At 43.6% G+C, this 22,155-nt stretch overlaps 1 protein-coding gene across 1 annotated transcript; it reads right to left on the bottom strand.

Moving 5' to 3' along the window:
* Window positions 1-220: 220 nt before the first annotated feature.
* On the bottom strand, window positions 221-22,154 carry LOC106577878 (ubiquitin carboxyl-terminal hydrolase 12). The gene is made up of 10 exons (XM_014156298.3): window positions 21,707-22,154; window positions 16,351-16,431; window positions 16,006-16,145; window positions 15,786-15,859; window positions 15,393-15,661; window positions 14,973-15,049; window positions 14,769-14,852; window positions 13,445-13,642; window positions 11,508-11,586; window positions 221-4,387 (listed from the first exon to the last, which is right to left on the bottom strand). The coding sequence occupies exons 1-10, from the start codon at window positions 21,752-21,754 to the stop codon at window positions 4,286-4,288; spliced, it is 1,152 nt and encodes a 383-aa protein (XP_014011773.1). The 5' UTR covers window positions 21,755-22,154; the 3' UTR covers window positions 221-4,285.
* Window position 22,155: the final 1 nt, after the last annotated feature.

Genomic DNA, 22,155 nt, shown 5'->3' with positions numbered 1-22,155 from the left:
TAATGTGTAACGTTTGGGGAATTTCTGTAGTATTTGTTTTGGATTGTGGTGTAGTTCTGGAAAAGACATGAGTGTAGAACAATGATAGGAGTCAGTAGAGATAGCAGCAACACGAGAGAAGAGAACATCCTGTTTTTACCAGTACAAAAACCTGTACATGTTCAACAGTACTTCTAAATGTACAGTGTAACAGAATGTAACAGAACACACAGAGACAGACTGAGGGGAAAAAAATGACAACGCACTTTGATTTATTTTTTCCCTCCCCATCTAACACCAGTAGTTTATTTATTGGAGTGCTTTGTTTTGTTACCATACCAAGCTTCACTGCATCAGGGCCGAGACCTCTCTGCACCCCAATACACACGGCTCACTTTCTCAACGTGTACTTCCATTTAAATCACCTTGTACAGAAGAGCAGAATCCGGTTCAATGGCTAATTAAATAAGTGAAGTGGACATCCATCAACGAGTCTCCCATGTCAAGTTTAGTTGAAATGGAATTGACCCCACTCTTTTTAATATAGTTCGGTTAGAAAGATAAAATAACCCTGCAAAGTCATTCAAAAGAAGAAGATTCTACAAACAGAGCATATCGGCTTTGCGTCATGACTATTTATAAAATAAAATATTTAGTTTGGCGAGGGAGTGCTTTAATATTGGCCAGGTAATATTTGTAGGACCAGGGAGTTTTTCCCTAAACTTGGGCCCTAGATATTAGTTAGAAGCTATTACTAGGGTCCAGAGTTTTTCCTGGTTAGGTCACGAGGTCAAGAAAAACGCTAGACCCAAATTTAACATTACCGATCACGTTAATGCATGGACCTCTATTTCAAGCAATGAATTATACCCCAATAATATCTTATTTACACATTTGTAAATATTTGTGTTCCAAACAGCACCTTATTCCCTATATAGTGAACTACTTTTGACCAGAGCCCTATGGGAAAACATGGTCAAAAGTAGTGCACTAAATAGGGAATAGGTTGCCATTGGTAACGAATCATCTCTGAAATATTACCCCCAAATAATTCCAAACCACATTCATCTCATATGCCTACACAAGAATGGTAGGACTAAATTAGTCAAATATACATATATGTTTTAAAGACACATCTAGGAAAAGGTCAACATAACATTCGTAAATAATTATACTTAAATAAAAACAAAAGACCCTAGTTTTAATATAGGTTGTTCCCCATCCTTGTTTAACATCACTTCCCATCTCATCCATTTGATGGAGGTGCGGTGGTATGGGTGCATCCCAATCTGGTGCACAGGGCTCTGGTCAAAATCAGTGCCCTATATAGGGAATAGGGGTGTCATTTGGGACACGGGATGTGTCAGCACATTTAAAGAAACAGAACGGCTGAAAACACCTTTACAGACTGATCTGTTTGAGAAGTTTCCAACCTAAATGGTCAATTTGAGGATTAATGGTAAAGGTAGATTCCACAGATCCTAGATCTGTGCCTGGGGGTCAACTTCAACCTGAACCTAAAAAGACCCAACAGCTAAAATGACCTTCGAACTCCTCTTATACATGGAGGGGCTGAGTCACAATAGTCTAACGTGGTGTCCTCTCCTCTAGTTTCCTTTCCTTCATCTGCATTGATGTGAAAGAAACTACCTGGAAAGGCATATCAAAAGTTTCTGTCCTCTACCCAGTGTTTATACATCACTGCAGATGGAGAGGAGATGAAGAAGCCCCGTTAGACTACTGAGACAGAACCAGGAAGTAAAACAGGATTCATTACAGACCAGTGTAGTGTGTTGGTAACATATGAAGCTACTAGAGCTAAACAGTATTTACGGACCATCAGGCTGCATTTCATGTCCCTCTAAGCTAGGCTGGAATACACACTACGGAAAGCTGTTTTTCTGTACGGTGTCCTGCTGTGTGCGTGTCCGTGGGTCGCTTACTCCAAACACAAAAATCAACCCATGTGTGTTGGCCGTGTGTGTGTGTGTGTGTGTGTGTGTCAATCGCACTGTCAGCAATAACCCATAGAGAAAAAAAGGGGTCAAACCACTGTTTAACACACACACACACACACACATGAGAAATAGGGTGTCCTTTGTGACTCAGAGAGAGTGAACCATATAGGCTAGAGGAGTGTACTAGTGTTTACTAGGTAGATAGTAGCCTATAGGCTAGAGGAGTGTACTAGTGTTTACTAGGTAGATAGTAGCCTATAGGCTAGAGGAGTGTACTAGTGTTTACTAGGTAGATAGTAGCCTATAGGCTAGAGGAGTGTACTAGTGTTTACTAGGTAGATAGTTTAACTCTCCCACACTCCAAATGCGCCTATGAGACCCTACGAGCCAAAGTAAAAAAAAAAGTGCACTACGTAGGGAATAGGGTGCCATTTGGGATGCAGTTATATAACTAGTACTGGTCAGGATAGGTGAAAACTCCAGGCCCTGTGTATGGGCCAACCAATGAACAGCCAGTTCCTTACTGTACATTCAACTTAACACAGGACCCACTCTAGTCCTAGCTAATATAATAAATAAAACACCTCCCATGTCAGAGCTATGGATCTGTATTCATAAAACCCCTGATCTAGGATCAGGTCCCTGTCCCCCACTCTAGTCCTAGCTAATATAATATATAAAACACCTCCCATGTCAGAGCTATGGATCAGGACCTGTATTCATAAAACCCCTGATCTAGGATCAGGTCCCTGTCCATAAGAATCTGATTGGTTATGATCTACATGGCCAAACCAATAGTAGATCAGCACTCCTACTCTGAGAAGCTTTTTGAATAGTGGGCCACATTCCATTTTGCTCTCTGTTGAGAGAAATCGGTTCCGTTCCAAAATCTGCACTAGCATACTACTTAGAATATATTGGGCATGCATACTTAGCAGTGTGCTAGTATAGATATCGGGACGTAGCCTATAAAGAGTGAAGTTAGTTACTCTAACTGGCAGTGTAACACATATTTAACATTACCAAACAACAGCTATGTTCGGTTAACTTGTGCGTTCAAAAAAAAAAGAGAAAAGAAACGTCTGTCTACATCAGGCTCCGATTGGAAGGTTCAGATCAGGTGACAGGAAGTGGAGGAGCTAAATGAGAACCTACTCCATATCTAGTGCACTACATTTGGAGTGCACTAGATAAAGGTGCCATTTGAAACACTGCTATTGACACCAATGAGGAACTTGCTTGATTAGGAGACATACAACATACATATGTGATTGGCAGGCGTTTTGTAGTGTGTGGTGTAGTTTGCTGTGGTTGGCAGGCGTTTTGTAGTGTGTGTGGTGTAGTTTGCTGTGGTTGGCAGGCGTTTTGTAGTGTGTGTGGTGTAGTTTGCTGTGGTTGCCAGGCGTTTTGTAGTGTGTGTGGTGTAGTTTGCTGTGGTTGCCAGGCGTTTTGTAGTGTGTGTGGTGTAGTTTGCTGTGGTTGCCAGGCGTTTTGTAGTGTGTGTGGTGTAGTTTGCTGTGGTTGCCAGGCGTTTTGTAGTGTGTGTGGTGTAGTTTGCTGTGGTTGCCAGGCGTTTTGTAGTGTGTGTGGTGTAGTTTGCTGTGGTTGCCAGGCGTTTTGTAGTGTGTGTGGTGTAGTTTGCTGTGGTTGCCAGGCGTTTTGTAGTGTGTGTGGTGTAGTTTGCTGTGGTTGCCAGGCGTTTTGTAGTGTGTGTGGTGTAGTTTGCTGTGGTTGCCAGAGGAGGGGGGGGGGGGGGGGGCTAGAGAGCACACGTGTCCCTTTAAAAACAGACGTGCAGTTTTTAGCATCCAAACCGTAATATAACACAATCAGATCTGGCCTGCTGAGCTGCAAAAAGGGACCAAACTCTTCTCTCCACCCCACTCTCCAAACCAACAACAAAGAAAAAGGAGAACATTCAGGAAATGGCAGATCTACTTTTCATCCAACCAAACTGCTGTTTAACACCACCGCAGTGGCACAATGTATGACAAGGACACCAGTAATGACGACACGCTATGTAAGCGGCGAGCTAGCCAAGCCAACATATTTTCTAATCTACCATCAAACCATAGAGAGAGACCATCAGGACGATCTTGACTATGACAAAGCATAACGATCCCTGGTCGCTGATCTTCTTCTCCAATGAAGTCATATCCTGTCACACTGATGGGTTGCTCGGCCATCGTTGGCTCCTGTCTGCTGAAGATCCTCCATCCATACTCCTGGCGCTCCACAGTGCAAAGCTCTGCTGTAAAGCCTGAATATTTATAACGGATGGTGGGCTGGTCGGGGCCTGTGGCAGCCCAAGCCCCTCCCTATGCTGAGTCCAAATCCCATTGGCTGGTTCAGTCCCGGGACTGGTAGAACAGGATGTAACCGGACTCAGAGTTCTTGGAAATGTCTGACGTTAGACCGTAGAACTCCTCGATCGCCTGGGCGTCAATTTTCTAGAAAAGTTGGAGAAGGTAAGAAGAGGGAGGAGTTTAAGATTAGAAAAGGAGAACAGACACCCTTCCATAACCTATTATTCACCATATGTTGTTATCTTCTGGCACGATACAGACGTATAGCGACATATAGTTCACCATATATATTAGTTCACCATATATACTTTCCGAATGCCCTGTATATAGTTCACCGTATAATTCACCAGTGCATTCGGAAACTATTGAGACCCCTTGACTTTTTCCACATTTTGTTACGGGACACCCTTATTTTAAAATGGATTCATTTATTTTTACATCAATCTACACACAATACACGATAATGACAAAGTAAAAATAGGCCTTTTTTTTTTATTGCAAATGTATTTTTAAAAAACAATACTGAAATATCATATTTACATAAGTATTCAGACCCTTTACTCAGTACTTTGTTCAAGCACCTGGTAGCTATTACAGTATTGAGTCTTGGGTGTGACGCTACAAGCTTGGCACGTCTGTATTTGGTGATTCTCTCTCATTCTTCTCTGCAGATCCCCTCAACCTCTGTCAGGTTGGATGCAGAGCATCGCTGCACAGCTATTTTCAGGTCTCTCCAGAGACAATCGATCGGGTTTAAGTTCAGGCTCTGGTTGGGCCACTCAAGGACATTGAGACTTGTCACAAAGCCACTCCTGTGTTGTCTTGGCTGTGTGCTTAGGGTTGTTGTCCTGTTGGAAGTTGAACCTTCACCCCAGTCTGAGGTCCTGAGCGCCCTGGAACAGGGTTTCAACGATCTTTCAGTACTTTGCTCCGTTCATCTTTGCCTCAACCCTGACTAGTCTCCCAGTCCCTGCCGCTAAAAACATCCCCACAGCATGATGCTGCCACCACCATGCTTCACCAAAGGGATGGTGGCAGGTTTCCTTCAGACGTGACGCTTGGCATCCAGGCCAAAGAGTTCAATCTTGGTTTCATCAGACCAGCAAATCTTGTTTCTCATGGTTTGAGAGTCCTTTAGGTGACTTTTGGCAAACTCCAAGCGGGCTGTTATGTGACTTTTACTGAAGAGTGGCTTCTGTCTGGCCACTCTACCATAAAGGCCTGATTGGTGGAATGCTGCAGAGTTGGGAGAACCTTCCAGAAGGACAACCATCTCCAAAGAGGAACTCTGGAGCTCTGTCAGAGTGACCATCAGGTTCTTGGTCTTTACCACAAATGGAATCCAATCAAGTTGTAGAAACATCAAGGATGATCAATGAAAACAGGATGCATCTGAGCTCAATTTCAAGTCTCAGGGCAAAGAGTCTGAATACCTTTGCAAATAAGGCATCTGTTTTTTTTTTTATACATTTGCAAAAAGTTCTATATACCTGTTTTCGCTGTCATTATTCGGTAGTGCGTAGATTGATGAGAATTTTTTTTAAAGTCAAGGGGTCTGAAAACTTTCCAAATACACTGTACATAGTTCAGCATATACAGTGCCTTCGGAAAGTATTTCAGACCCCTTGACTTTTTCCACATATTCTTATTCTAAAATTGATTTTTTTTTTTTTATCCTCAGCAATCTACACACAATACCCCACGATGACAAAATGAAAACAGGTATATGGAATTTTTGCAAATGTATTAAAAATGAATACAAATACCTTAACATAAGTAATCAGACCCTTTGCTATGAAACTCGAAATTAAGCTCAGGTGCATCCTGTTTCCATTGATCATCCTTGAGATGTTTCTACAACTTCGAGTCCACCTGTGGTAAATTCAATTGATTGGACATGATTTGTTAAGGAATGCACCTGTCTGTATAAAGTCCCACAGGTGACCATGCATGTCAGAGTAAAAACCAAGCCACGAGGTCGAAGGAATTGTCTGCAGAGCCCCGAGACAGGATTGTGTCGAGGCAAAGATCTGGGGAAAGGTTCCAAAAAATGTCTGCAGCATTGAAGGTCCCCAAGAACACAGTGGCCTCCATCATTCTTAAATGAAGCCGTTTTGAACCCCCAAGACTCTTCCTAGAGCTGGCCGCCCAGCCAAACTAAGCAATTGAGGGAGACTCTAAGACAATGAGAAACAAGATTCTCTGGTCTGATGAAACCAAGATTGAACTCTTTGGCCTGAATGCCAAGCGTCATGTCTGGAGGAAACCTGTCACCCTCCCTAAGGTGAAGCATGGTGGTGGCAGCATCATGCTGTTGGGATGTTTTTCAGAGGCAGGGATTGGGAGACTAGTTAGGATCGAGGCAAAGATGAACGGAGCAAAGTACAGAGAGATCCTTGATGAAAACCTGCTCCAGAGTGCTCAGGACCTCAGACTGGGAAGAAGGTTCACCTTCCAACAGGACAACAACCCTCAGCACACAGCCAAGACAATGCAGGAGTGGCTTCGGTACAAGTCTGAATGTTCTTGAGTGGCCCAGCCAGAGCCCGGACTTGAACCCGATCTAACATCTCTGGAGAGACCTGAAAATAGCTGTGCAGTGAAGCTCCCCATCCAACCTGACAGAGCTTGAGAGGATCTGCAGAGAAGAATGGGAGAAACAAATACCCCAAATACAGGTGTGCCAAACCTGTAGCGTCATACAAAAGAAGACTCAATGCTGTAATCACTGCCAAAAGTACTTCAACAAAGTACCGAGTAAAAGGTCTTAATATTTATGTAAAGGTGATATTTCAATTTCTTTACATTTTAAATAAACTGTTATTGCTTTATCATTATGGGGTATTGTGTAGATAGTTTCCCCCCCCCATCAATTTAATCAATTCCAGAATAAGGCTGTAACGTAACAAAATGTAGAAAAAGTCAAGGGATCTGAATACTTTCTGAAGGCACTGTAGTTCAGCATGTATATAGTTCACTAGTTTTCTCCAGAGCCCCATGTTTAAAGAGAGCCCCGTCTTTCTACTGTGTTACTGGTCATACACATTTTGGAACTCTTTAAGAATAGTATAATGTTCATGGTAAAACTAGGGCTGGGCGATATGGACAAAAATCCATATCACGATAACTTGGCTGAATTGATGCGATAACGATAAATCGAACGAAATCTTTATAACAATGTGCACCACATTTTTTTTTTTTTCTCGGTTCACCGTCCCAGCTCTAGGTGAAACATGTGGATACAACCCTCAATGAAAAAAACTGAATAAATAGCTTGTGCTTCTACCAATTGTGGGGCTAGAGTAGTGAGGCCACAATGTTTACTAGCTCTCCAGTTTCAGTGCCAGCCAAATGACAAAGAAGAGGGGGAGGGAGGAGGAGAGACAGGGGAAAGAAGAGAAAATAAAGAAGCCAAGTCTACTATTCAATTCTGTTCCAGGTTTCCCCTTAGCTACAGATCTAGCAGTGTTTCCCCTATGATTATTTTCAGTAGCGGTGGCAAAGTTAGTGAGGAGGGGATGGGGGGACGTGGTAGGGGCGTGGCCAATGGCACGGTTTTAGTGGCCCTCTTCGCCGCAGAGACAAAATGTTGCTGTTTTAAAGCTAATTTCCTGAAATTCAACACATTTTGGTATGGCTTATGCCGTTTTCTTATCCTATCGAAGTGACTCAAACATAAAATAAAATGGGGGCCCCATGCCATTACATTTTTTTATTATAGTGTCTAGTTTTTATTTGGTGATTGTTAGTTCTCAAAGATTCTTATTTAAAAAATGATATACTTAATATCCGGATATAGTTGTTTCAGTTTACACTGATAACATTTTACCATCCCCCCGAAAATAACAAATAAAAATCACACAGATATTTTTTTCTTTGCAGTGGCGGTGCGCTGCTGCTGCTAAATGCATATAGGGGAAACACTGGATCTAGGATCAGCCTACTGACCCTAAACCCAAACCTGATCCGAGACCAGTGTCTTGGAGTTAACATGTTACCAAGCCCAGCGGAAACTCCATCACCCAGCCAGAGCCTGCACGTCCACCAGATGTTCAGATGGGACTCTTTCCCATAGTGGAAAAACCCCTAGACACTGATCTTCGATCAGTTTTGAATTCTCCCCTCGAATGGTTACACTGGGTAAACCCAGTAAGCTGATCCTAGAGCTGTGCCTATTGGAAGCGTCTACACCGAATGGAAAAAGCAGGCCCTTCGATGGCTATAACATACCACTGCGGGTACATTTGAAACAGAGCCATAAACTACTGTTTGGTGCCAGGTTTCCTCTAGACGTGACGCTTGGCATTCAGACCAAAGAGTTCAATCTTGGCTTCATCAGACCAGAGAATCTTGTTTCTCATGGTCTGAGAGTCCTTTAGGTGCCTTTTGACAAACTCCAAGCGGGCTGTCATGTTCCTTTTACTGAGGAGTGGCTTCCGTCTGGCCACCCTACCATAAAGGCTTGATTGGTGGAGTGCTGCAGAGATGGTTGTCTGGAGGAACTCTGGAGTTCTGTCAGAGTGACCATTGGTCACCTCCCTGACCAAGGCCCTTCACCTCCCTGACCAAGGCCCTTCTCCCCCGATTGCTCAGTTTGTCCGGGTGGCCAGCTCTAGGAAGAGTCTCGGTTGTTCCAAACTTCTTCCACTTAAGAATGATTGAGGTCACTGTGTTCTTGGGGACCTTCAATGCTGCAGGAATTTTTTGGTACCCTTCCCCAGATCTGTGCCTCGACACAATCCTGTCTCGGAGCTCTATGGACAATTCCTTCGACCTCATCGTTTGGTTTTCAGTCAACTGTGGGACCTTATATAGACAAGTGCGTGCCTTTCCAAATCATGTCCAATCTATTTAATTTACCACAGGTGGACTCCAATCAAGTTGTAGAAACATCTCAAGGATAATCAATGGAAACAGGATGCACCGGAGCTCAATTTTGAGTCTCATTGCAAAGGGTCGGAATAATTATGCAAATAAGGTTTGTTCATTATTTTTTATAAATTAGCAAAAAATTCTAAAAACCTGTTTTCGCTTTGTCATTATGGGGTATTGTGTGTAGATTGAGGAGATGGAATACATTTTAAAATAAGACTGTAACGTAATGTATAAAAGGGAAGGGGTCTGAACACAGCGTACATGGCTCTGCGTGGACTTTTTCCCAATTTGACCTGGGCTGAAAGCATTTCAACAGACACAGGAGTAGGCCTGCTTCACTTTCTACAGGGGGTGAAGTACTTCATCCTGTGCTATGACTGTGTGAGAGACAAAGACTACCATACGCACAACCCATCACACACCCTTACCCTTTCTCTCCCATAATCCTCCAGTCATTCTAACTAATCTAAAAAACTGGTATTCCCAGTCTCCTGGTATTCCCAGCGTCTCTCCTGCTCCCTAAAATTCTCCATTATTCACACAGCCACCAGGATCTATCTGGGTCGACCAGAGCAGAAGGAGGACGGCATTCCAGACACCATTGGGAGCAAAAATCTTACAAATACTTCTAGCATTTTCTCTAGCCCGCCTGGAGTGCCAGATGGGCAGGATTTGCACTCCTTGAGAGCATTTAATTGGTTCCATTGTGCCAGGCAAGCATATTCAAGCCCAGATAAAGTATTTGAAATGATTGCAAATAGTTCTTGAACCCAGGTCTGGTAGAAAGTGGGGGTGGGGGTGGAGGACTGCAGCCTGGAATACCTGATGGGTCTGTATGGATGCTGTGAATGAGTTAGTAGAATCTGAGATCTAATGGTTTACACCAGGAGTGTGAAAGTGATGTATTGTGTCAGTTGTTAACAACACATCATTATTGGAGGCGCCTGCAGAGACAGTTATTGCCTGGCCGAGCCGTAAAAACAACAGTTTATTTTACCACTGTTTTGCTTTCCTCCGGCAAACCCCATCTTTAACACTGGAATGGCCAGGCCTCAAGGAATCCCAGTTTAAGCCTTTGGGGCGTCAACATTCTAACGGCCTAATAAACACATTCAATATAGGCTATGGCAATAATAATCATTCGGTTGTGTTTATGAAGATCTTAGGTAACAATAGAATACGAAACACATTTCAAAGAACACAATAGCAATTTCAATAGTTTATTACAATAGGCTTTATGTAGAAACGAGGGGGAAAAAAACATTTCAGTGTTCTTCACCAGCACAAAGAAATTCATGAATTATCTCATTTTATTTAACTAGGCAAGTCAGTTAAGCACAAATCCTTATTTACAATGACGGCCTACCCCAGACAAACCCTAACGACGCCACCCTATGGGACTCAATCACAGCCAGATGTGATACAGCCTGGAATCGAACCAGGGTCTGTAGTGACGCCTCTAGTACTGAGATGCAGTGCCTATACCGCTGCGCCACTCATGAGAGCCTGTTAAGGCAGGTCTTAGGAAACATTATTAAAGAAAATGGATTTCAAAAGAACAGAACAGTCTATTTGAAGTTTTATCATGTTACTAGTCTGTGCTTAGTAGCGTAGGCTATAAGGTGCCACGAGAGCTCAAGGATGGAACGCAAGGAATTGCGGTTATTCGACAAAAGTGATATTTTGAAATGGAGCCGATCTGCTCAATTTTAAGAGTCGTTTGACAAATGTAGGCGTTTTTGAAACCTTAGAATCCAACTTTTCAATAGAAAACGACCAGCACGAACCTCTGTAGGATCATTTGAAAAAAGTAGATTTTTTTTTTTTTTGTCAATTACCCACGCTGCTCTGCAGTCTCTTCCTTCGCAGGGAAATTGATAATATTGCCCATTTATTATTGTCTTAAGGCTACAGCTATTATTGTGTGTGAAATTAGTTTGGATATAGTTATGTTGTAGTTTCAATGGGTCATTGTCAGATGCAGCCAACTGTCGGGTGAAGGAGTTGTAGGGGAGAAAAATGACTTGTCATCCTAAAACTGCAGTTTGTGATATCAAAATTATACCAAAGTTTGTTTGTTAAAGACTTATTTAGAAGTCAAGGACCGAGGGGGACACGACAATAACAAAAAAATGGCAGAGATATTACAATTTTTGAAATTCACATGATGTCCAAAATACGTCATCTGTGCTTTTAGTGTTAAACCATAATTTGAGAACCCAGTTTGAGTGTTACGTGGGAGTACTATAGACTAATATTAGATTGAAGAAAGAAAGAGGGTGGGAGAGCGAGAGAGAAATAGAGAGGGGAGAGAGAGAAATAGAGAGAGAGAGAAAGAGAAATAGAGGGTGGGAGAGAGATATTATTGAAGAGGTCAATCCCTCCTTACCTCTACGATGTCATCATCAAACAGGAGCCAGAAGCCATGACTCTTCACTATGGTGATGTAATGACCACGGTTTGGACCACTGGGGACACAGAGAGGAAAGTATTCACACCCCTTGACTTTTCCCACATTTTATGTTACAGCCTGAATTTAAAATTCATTCAATTGAGATTTTGTGTCACTGGCCTACAAACAATGTCAAAGTGGATTTTTTTAGTTTTTATGTTTAAAAATTAATAACTGAAATGTATTGAGTCAAGTATTCAACTCCTTTGTAATGGCAAGCCTAAAAAAACTTAAGTAGTAAAATTAGCTTAACAAGTCACATAAATTGCAATAATAGTGTTGAACATGATTTTCTGAATGACTAGCTCATCTCTGTACCCCACATACAATTACCTAAAGGACCCTCAGTCGAGCAGTGAATTTCAAACACAGATTCAACCACAAAGACCAGGGAGATTTTACAATGCCTCGCAAAGAAGGGCATCCATTGGTAGATTAAAAATATAAATAAATAAAAACTGACATTGAATATCCCTTTGAGTATGGTGAAGTTATTCATTCCAGTTGTGCATCAATACACCCAGTTACTACAAAGATACAGGAGTCCTTAATAAACCGCTCAGGGATTTAACCTTGAGGCCAATGGTGACTTTAAAACAGAGTTTATTAGCTGTGATAGGAGAAAACTGAGGGTGGATCAACAACATTGCAGTTACTCCACACTACTAAGCTAAATGACAGAGTGAAAAGAAGGAACCCTGTACAGAATAAAAATATTCCAAAACATGCATCCTGTTTGCAATAAAGCAGTAAAGTAATACTGAGGCTATGGATCCCTGACCTGTTCACCGGACGTGCTACCTGTCAGCAGGAGCAGTAGAGGTACTCTGAATGCTCGGCTATGAAAAGCCAACTGACATTTACTCCTGAGGTGCTGATCTGTTGCACCCTCTACAACCACTGTGATTATTATTATTTCACCCTGCTGGTCATCTATGAACATTTGAACATCTTGGCCATGTTCTGTTATAATCTCCACCCGGCACAGCCAGAAGAGGACTGGCCATCCCTCATAGCCTGGTTCCTCTCTAGGTTTCTTCCTAGGTTCCTGCCTTTCTAGGGAGTTTTTCCTAGCCACCGTGCTTCTACACCTGCATTGCTGTTTGGGGTTTTAGGCTGGGTTTCTGTACAGCACTTTGAGACATCAGCTGATGTAAGAAGGGCTTTATAAATACATTTGATTGATTGAATGATTGATACTACAAAAAAATGTGACAAAGAAATTAATTTTATGCCCTGAATACAATGTGTTACGATCAACAACCAACTCGACAGATGAAGAATGTTAAAAATAATAATGTGCAAATATTGTACAATCCAGGAGTGGAAAGCTCTTAGAGACTTACCCAGAAAGACTCACCCAGAAAGACTCACAACTGTAATCTCTGACAAAGGGGATTCTAACATGTATTGAGACTTATGAATACCTGATGAGATATTTCTGCATTTTATTTCTAATAACATGTTTTCACTTTGTCATTATGGGGTATAGTGACGTCATTATGGGGTATAGTGACGTCATTATGGGGTATAGTGACGTCATTATGGGGTATAGTGACGTCATTATGGGGTATAGTGACGTCATTATGGGGTATAGTGACATTATGGGGTATAGTGTGTGTGTTATTTTTATGTAATCCATTTTGAATTCAGGCTGTAACAACAAAAATGTGGAACAAGTCAAGGGCTATGAATACTTTCTGAAGGCACTGTACACATTTTAGACATGGGTAAATGACCATGGCGTGGACCTCTGCAGACAGAGAGGAACACAGACAGCCATTATAGAGTTATCACAAAAGACTGCATGTCTATCTGTATGTATATGTCTGTTCAAGTTACCACAGACACACACACACTCTCTCTCTCTTTACCTTCCACAGTGGACGACCACGGCGACCAGATCGTACATGCGGTCGGGGTTGGTGGCGTCTCCTGAGGTGTTGAAGAGGCGGAGCTCCAGAGGGAAGACGACGCGATAGGACAGCTTGGTATAACGCTGCAGCTGGTCCATGTATTTAAACCTCTTCAGATGTAAGGCCAGGATCATAGGCAGCTTCTTCACACGCATCCTAATAATAACAACCATCGACAATGTTACCGTTAGTAGGGCGGCAGCTAGCCCAGCGGTTAAGAGTGTTGGGCCAGAAACCAAAAGGTTGCCGGTTCGAATGCCAGAGCAAACTAGGTGAAAAATCTGCTGATGTGTCCTTGAGCAAGGCACTTAACCCTAACTGCTCCTGTAAGTCACTCCGGATGAGAGCGTCTGCTAAATGACTACAATATAAAATATAGTATTGGTGTCAATGTTAGGGTTAGGGTTTAAAGGTCTTCAGATGTAGCACCGGGATCATCACATGCTTCCTATTTCTAATCATATAGAACCCATTCATATGTTACTACAGGATGGTGTAGCGATGCAGCAAGGAATAGCTCTTACGTTGTGTGTTTTAAGTGAACGTTTATTTCTCTTCCTTCCTTATATTTCTGTACCCCGGTCTGCATCTGGAAGATGGCGGATTGGGTGCAGCTGACCCTGTACACTGTATTAGGTACTACAGCCTCTCCATTCCTGCACTGCCCAAATGAAGTGGGCTTTTTAGGGGGGAGTAGAGGCCTGGGCTGGGATGTATGGAGCCCTTAGCTGGAGTGTTTAAGTATTCAACCCAAGATACACAGCACCCCTCACACACCTCTCCCCTATTTGACCTACATGGCTTGTGTGTATGTATTGATATGTAGGCTGTGAGCCGTTTTTAAAAACGTATGTAGTTCTGTCCTTGAGCTGTTCTTGTCTGTTAATGCTCTGTGTTATGTCATTCTGTATTGTCATGTTTCAAGTGGACCCCAAGAAAAGTAGCTGCCCGCTTTCGCAACAGCTAATGGAGATCCTAATAAAATACACTAACAGAGATGATCAAGTCCACTTAACATCTGAACACGTACCAGGCCAAGCTACGTCAGCCAGTTGGTATACACAGCTGTATTCAGACTAACTACACCACTCACTCTGCAGCGTCAGAGTAAAAACCATAATGCACTTTTCAAAACAGACCATTTCTCCTAGCAACAACAGCGGCCGTTTTTGTAGTGTTAGCCTGTATTTATCACCATGGAAAACTCCAGGCCTTCATCATCATCATCATCTATGTCAAATCCAACTGCTGTCTAAATCCATTTTTAGAGCAGCCATCTCACCTTTTCTGTGCTTCCTGTTTACTCCGACACTGTTCACAGTAGTACTTGTATTCACTACATAGTGTCTCTGTGTTGCTGAAACCCCTGTGGAGAGAAGAAACAGTGACCTCACACACCGAGTAACGAATTTCACTAACACTTTCTCCAATTGAGCACAACTGTGTGGTCCAGGTGTGTGTGTCTCACACACACACACACACCTACCTGAGACAGTGTGTGATGGAGGTGTTCTGCTCAACATCTACAGACAGGTCCAGGAAGTCTTCGTCTTTACTGCTCACCTGGACACAGACAGGACACTGGTTACATTAACACTAAACACAGTACAGTATCAGGAAACAGCTCCTGGCCCCATTGATTTCCGGCATTTCAAATCCAATAACAGTCTCCATTTTGGCTCGCCTTCTCCCATTAAAAGTATTTGAAATCTGGCACAGGCAGACATACATTACAGCTTCTGGGCCTATTCATTTCCTTTATTTCAAATGCAATAACAGTCTCCAGCTTGGATCTCCCCATCACAGTATAGTATATGGAAACTGGCATAGCCTGGCCTCCATTACAGCTCCCTGCCCCATTCATCACCCTATTAACAGCCTTCATCTTGGATCTCCCTCCACTTACAGCTTCACAGTTGAGGCAGCGCGTCTCGTTTGTTAGGGTTCCCTGGAAGATCTCGTGGACCCAGGTCTGCTGTGTCTTCTCCCCCTCCTCACCCGGTCCTCCTCCCGTCCCGCTGCTGCCCCCAACTCCTCCTCCTCCGTTCTGCAACAGTTTTCCATTCTGCTGCCTCTCCTGGCTCTTCTCCTCCTCCTGCAGCAGGTCAGCGATAGTGTTGAGGAGGTAGTTGAGGAACTCATGGGCATCCTGTTGCATGTAGTTGTCAAACAACTCTGGAGGGAGCGATAAAGAAAGAAGGAAGAGTTCTGAACCGTCTAAGTTAATACATTTTCCTTATAGATACATTATTCTTCCCTCCCCCCCATCACTCCTTCCTCCCTCACATCCCCCTCTCACCATTTTCTTTCCTCAGTCGTGAGATGAACTTCTTGGGAGGGATGACTCCCACCTTCTTCTTCTGTGTGGCGATGCTGCAAAAAATTTATTGCATCTTATATCCAAGTGAGTACTGGCCTTTTTCCCCATTATCTATTTTTGGTTCCAAGAACCCTTTAAAATGTGTTCACACAAGAGGATAGGAGCGGAGCTGAGAGTTCAGCATATTCTCTCCCATTACCTGTTGAAGAGGTCAGAAAGACAGGTGAGCAGTGACTCTTTACGTCTGGGCTGGACCTTGTAGGCCAGGACCTTCTCCCTGAACGGACGGCAGAAGTAGAGAGCCTGCAGCACAGAGTTACAGTAGCAGGTGTTCCCAAACTGGAGGAGAGGAAAAGAGACAGATCGAGGAGAGAGGAGATGCAGAGGAAGAGAGAAAGCACATGATAAGTCTTGTGTTATGATTGTTGGCAAAAGTGTTACCATGGTACTGTAATGATTGGTAAATATTGTGTTGGTGCAGGTGCATGCTAGGAAACTTACATTGACCAATAGCTATTGTTAATCTTGTTGTGTTGGTACTTACGTTGACCAATCCAAAGTAGTGTTCATTAACGGGAAACTGTTCTGGTCCAATCTCCTTCTCCAAAGCAGAGGCATTGGCGCCCTGGAAGAGAAAGTAAGTATTACATGTACATTGATTTTAGCCATTTAGCAAGCAGACAATCCAGGCCGTATTCTAGGCCGGCCAAGCAGACCCTGTAATCCAGGCCGTATTCTAGGCCGGCCAAGCAGACCCTGTAATCCAGGCCGGCCAAGCAGAGACTGTAATCCAGGCCGTATTCTAGGCCGGCCAAGCAGACCCTGTAATCCAGGCCGGCCAAGCAGACCCTGTAATCCAGGCCGTATTCTAGGCCGGCCAAGCAGAGACTGTAATCCAGGCCGTATTCTAGGCCGGCCAAGCAGACCCTGTAATCCAGGCCGGCCAAGCAGACCCTGTAATCCAGGCCGTATTCTAGGCCGGCCAAGCAGAGACTGTAATCCAGGCCGTATTCTAGGCCGGCCAAGCAGAGACTGTAATCCAGGCCGTATTCTAGGCCGGCCAAGCATCCCAAAATCCACACAAGCTTTTTAGCATTCATGGAAACTTTTCAAGCATTATAGGCTATTAAGTATGCATATTGGGACAACGGGTGAATCTAACTAGGCTATCTGACCCCTGAGTATGGCACATCTAAGAAGTTAGTATGCTTGGATTGAATTTAGTATGCTAGTATACTTATTGGGACGTAGCCTAGGTACATTCTCTTCGGCCAGCACTACAAACAGCTCACGCGTATCCCCACCCCATTTGACCCCCCTAAGTTATCTTTACGATGTGCAACAATATTTCACAAGCATTATGTAATGTTTTACAGGGTATGAAGTGCACCATCTGCCTGGGCCTCCACTAGTCCAGTATCATGATGGGACAGAAGGTGTGGTCCCATAGAGAGATAGATGGACTACTAGATAGAACACTGTCACAGATGCCATAATGGAACCGATATCCATCACCGTGGTTGGGTCCCCTAGTACTTATTCATCAGTACACATGTACTATGCATGCTCTGGAGTCTATGGCATCATCATATAGGAATGGCAAAATAGTCAGTGTCTGTCTGTCTGTCTGTGATGATTCCATATGATACAACAGCTGTAGAAGATGCAGAGACAGACGGACAACAGGTCACACACACAGGGGTAAACTGGCTAGCTAACCCCTTCAGCGCACACTCTAAATTTAAAAAAAGGCTGTGTGGGAAAACTCTCCCTGATATCCTTCATTCCTCTCAGCCAAATTACAGTTCTGACTTAGTCGGTCACCGGATAATGCACTTCTTTGCCAGAGACATGGGAGTCGATGTAAATAAACAAACAAACCGTCACTTGTTTGTCAAATGTGGGAAGCCCTGACAATGTGATTATAAAAACAGAGGGTGGCACTCTGGTTGTCTCGTTGCCTGGCAACTGATGTTTAGACAGAGAGACGGGAGGAAACTGGTTGAGTTGCATTTCGTGTGGAATGTCTCTCCAAGTATTCTAGAAAGATACAGCCAACCAGCATTCTGCCATTCCATAGAATTGAGCTGATAGCTACGTAAACCAATTAAGCTCAAGCTAACAAGCATTGAGGGGATTTGATTTTCTGGCCCTGGTTACGCCTATGGGAGGAGTTTGCACAGGGTCAAAAGTGATTACATTGGTTTTGGAAGCAGGCTGCTTCCCAGGCGTGAGCCAGCTGCCCCGTTCTGGCCGACAGCGAAGTTGGCACAAAACAAAAGTGACGTAGCCTAGGCTATATTAATCACGTGGAGTAATGAGGATTCAGTGTTCACACGCAAACGGAAAAATGCTTCATCTGCCTTCCCAATGAAAACGGAGTAAAAATATAGAAGGCAACATGTAAAGTGTTGGTCCCATGTTTCATGGGCTGAAATAAAAGATCCCAGAAATGTTCCATACGCACAAAAAGCTTCTCAAATTCTGTGCACAAATGTGTTTACGTCCCTGTTAGTGAGCATTTCTCCTTTGTCAAAATAATCCATCCACCTGACAGGTGTGGCATATCAAGAAGCTGATTAAACAGCATGATCATTACACAGGTGCACCTTGTGCTGGGGGGCAATAAAAGGCGACTAAAATGTGCAGTTTTGTCACACAACACAGTGCCACAGATGTCTCAAGTTGAGGGCGCATGCAATTGGCATGCTGACTCCTGGAATGTCCACCAGAGCTGTCGCCAAAGAATTTAATGTTAATTTCTTTACCATAAGCCGCCTCCAATATCGTTTTAGAGAATTTGGCAGTACATCCAACCGGCCTCATAACCGCAGACTACGTACAACCACGCCAGCACTGGACCTCAACATCCGGCTTCTTCACCTGCAGGATCATCTGAGACCAGCCACCTGGACAGCTGATAAAACTGTGGATTTGCACAACCGAAGAGCTTCTGCACAAACGGTCAGAAAACGTCCCAGGGAAGCTCATCGTCCTCACCAGGGTCTTGACCTGACTGCAGTTCTGCGTCGTAACCGTCTTCAGTGTGCTCTTCGCGGATAAATCCCGGTTTTAACTGTACCAGGCAGATAGCGTGTATGGCGTAGTGTGGGCGAGCGGTTTGCTGATGTCAACGTTATGAACAGAGTGACGCATGGGGGTGGCGGGGTTATGGTATGGGTATAAGCTATGGACAACTAACACAATTGCATTTTCTCGATGGTCATTTGAATGTACAGAGATACCGTAAGGAGATCCTGAGGCCCTTAGCCATGCCATTAATCCACCACCATCACCTCATGTTTCAGCATGATAATGCACAGCCCCATGTCGCAAAGATCTGTACACAATTCCTGGAAACTGAAAATGTCCCAGCTCTTCCATAGCCTGCATACTTACCAGACATTCACCCATTGAGCATGTTTGGGATGTTCTGGATTGACGTGTACGACAGCGTGTTCCAGTTCCCGCCACTCTCCAGCAACTTCGCACAGCCATTGAGGAGGAGTGGGACAACATTCAAAAAAATCAACAGCCTGATCAACTCTATGCAAAGGGGGTGTTGCGCTGCATGAGGCAAATGGTGGTCACACCAGATACTGACTGGTTCTGATCCACACCCCTGCTTTTTTTTCTTTAAGGTATCTGTGACCAACCGTGGCCTCCAGCTGCTCTTAAATGCTAGTTAAACTAAATGCATGCTCTTCAACCGATCGCTGCCCGCACCCGCCCGCCAGACTAGCATCAGTACTCTGGACGGTTCTGACTTAGAATATGTAGACAACTATAAATACCTAGGTGTCTGGTTAGACTGAAAACTCTCCTTCCAGACTCATATTAAGCATCTCCAATCCAAAATTAAAATCTAGAATCGGCTTCCTATTTCACAACAAAGCATCCTTCACTCGTGCTGCCAAACATACCCTCGTAAAACTGACTATCCTACCAGTCCTTGACTTCGGCGATGTCATTTACAAAATAGCCTCCAACACTCTACTCAGCAAATTGGATGCAGTCTATCACAGTGCCCTCCGTTTTGTCACCAAAGCCCCATACACTACCCACCACTGCGACCTGTATGCTCTCGTTGGCTGGTCCTTGCTACATATTCGTCGCCAAACCCACTGGCTCCAGGTCATCTATAAGTCTTTGCTAGGTAAAGCCCCACCTTATCTCAGCTCACTGGTCACCATAGCAACACCCACCTGTAGCACGCGCTCCAGCAGGTATATTTCACTGGTCACCCCCAAAGCCAACACCTCTTTTGGCTGCCTTTCCTTCCAGTTCTCTGCTGCCAATAACTGGAACAAACTGCAAAAATCACTGAAGCTGGAGACTTATATCTCCCTCACTAACTTTAAGCATCAGCTGTCAGAGCAGCTTACCGATCGCTGCAGCTGTACACAGCCCACCCAACTACCTCATCCCCATATTTGTTTTTCTGCTCTTTTGCACACCAGTATTTCTACTTGCACATCTATCACCCCAGTGTTAATCGCTAAAATCTAATTACTTCCCCACCATTGGCCTATTTATTGCCTAACCTCCTTACTTCATTTGCACACACTGTATACAGATTTTTCTATTGTGTTATTGAATGTACGTTTGTTTATCCCATGTGTTACTCTGTGTTTTTGTCACACTGCTTTGCTTTATCTTGGCCAGGTCGCAGTTGTAAATGAGAACTTGTTCTCAACTGGCCTACCTGGTTAAATAAATAAAAGTTGTCTTTATTCCCAGTCATGTGAAATCCATAGATTAGGGCCCAATGAATTTATTGCAATGGACTTATTTCCTTATATGAACTGTAACTCAGTAAACAATTCGAAATTGTTGCATGTTACTTTAATTTTTGTTCAGTGTAGTTTGAAAATTCGAACACATTTTATGGAATATTGATGTTGCATGTTTCTGGAAGATGCACCATGCTGCATTGTTGACAACATGACCCAGCGGCAGCAGATTACTGTTCTATTTGAGAAGGACGCTCCTACCTCATCGCTTTTGGCCGTTCACATCACGGGCCATATCCCTGTGCACCGCCGCTCAGGTTGATATAAGAGCCAATTTATACTTGATCTGTGAGGTGGTCGGAGCAGCCATATGGATGGTGTAACGCTATTATCGGAGCCTCCAGAGGCAACACAGATGCCAATTTGAGCGCTGTACCGCATCGCGCCTCTAATGCGGAGGACTCCCTCTGACCTCTGCGACGTTGCATTGCTGCCGTTTAAAAATAGCTAACTAACTTGTTGAAGTCAGCTAACGTTAGTTAACTAGCCATGTTAAAATCCTGTTAACTAGCCAGTGCAATGTTGTTGCCAAGCATATGTTCAGTAGTAGCTAGCCGGCCATCTACAATTCAGTTAGTTGAAAGGTTGAGCAATATGGATTTCACTAACGTTACTAGTAGCTAACTAGGTTGTAAACGATTTGATCAAATAAAACGCGATGACTGAGAAAGCTACATAGTTCACCAATTAACTGTCAAGAAAACTTTGTATTATTGATAACTAGCTAGCGTCATCTCGTGGCTAGGCGTTTTGCTAGCTAACGATAGCTAGCTTGTTAGCTTAACTAGCTACTTGTTCATCCACCTTCACTTCAGAACAAGCCCGTGAAGTCTAGTGATCCTAAAATATACTGGTTATTCTATCGGTGGTGATACTTTGCCCTCTTGAAATTCAACAACTAAATGTATCATTTACAGCCAACTATTTATTAAAATGTTTGTTTCCTCTATAGAACTCTGGCTAGGTACGTTAGCTAGCTGGATAACTAGCCAACTTTCTGGAAAACCTCAGTCATGTCCTGTTAGCTAGCATTAGCCAATTAGCTAGCTGCAAGGAGAACATCATCGCATAGGGAAAGAACGAATTGTAAACAGAAAAATACCGTACCATCGTACAAATCGAGGCGATCTTTCGGACTGTCATCAGTATTTCCATCCGTCTTTTTCCATATTATTGGACCGAAACCCAATTTGAAGACGTTGCCAGCCGCTACGGCTGTGTGAGTTCCGGGGAGCCGTTGCACCGTCCAGTTTGGGGATGAGGGAGTGCCGCTGGCGGGTTGATGCACGGTGCACTGCTCCCCAGACTACACCGTTTACTCACAGACCCGTTCCTGGCCTCAGCAATTAGGAGGCGACAACGAGGCTCGCAGATTAAAGCGGATGGATTATAATTGACCGGTCGTCGCGTAAATAATAAATTATAGCAAACTAAAATGGTAGTTTAGCCTACCACTGCATGGTCACAAAGAACAGAGGCAAACCGTCAAAATAGGTGGAAATTGTTGGTTGAACTAAATTATACTGTGGGCCTATTTCCTAAAATAGTTTGTTTTT

Source organism: Salmo salar, chromosome 18, assembly GCF_965601325.2.
Source record: "Salmo salar chromosome 18, fSalSal1, whole genome shotgun sequence".
Taxonomy (NCBI): Eukaryota; Metazoa; Chordata; class Actinopteri; order Salmoniformes; family Salmonidae; genus Salmo; species Salmo salar.
Note: the sequence above shows the minus strand (reverse complement) of the source record. Positions and strands in the feature narration are given on the sequence as shown.

What these genes read in the sequence shown, in the direction of transcription:
- LOC106577878 (XM_014156298.3), bottom strand. Translation starts at nt 21,754, where the DNA reads ATGGAAATACTGATGACAGTCCGAAAGATCGCCTCGATTTGTACGATG. An exon ending in GCTGCCTCAACTGTGAAGCT is followed by an intron (nt 15,050 to 15,392) that starts GTAAGTGGAGGG and finishes GTCTGTGTCCAG; the next exon opens with GTGAGCAGTAAAGACGAAGA. An exon ending in AAACAGGAAGCACAGAAAAG is followed by an intron (nt 13,643 to 14,768) that starts GTGAGATGGCTG and finishes TGTTATTATTAG; the next exon opens with GATGCGTGTGAAGAAGCTGC.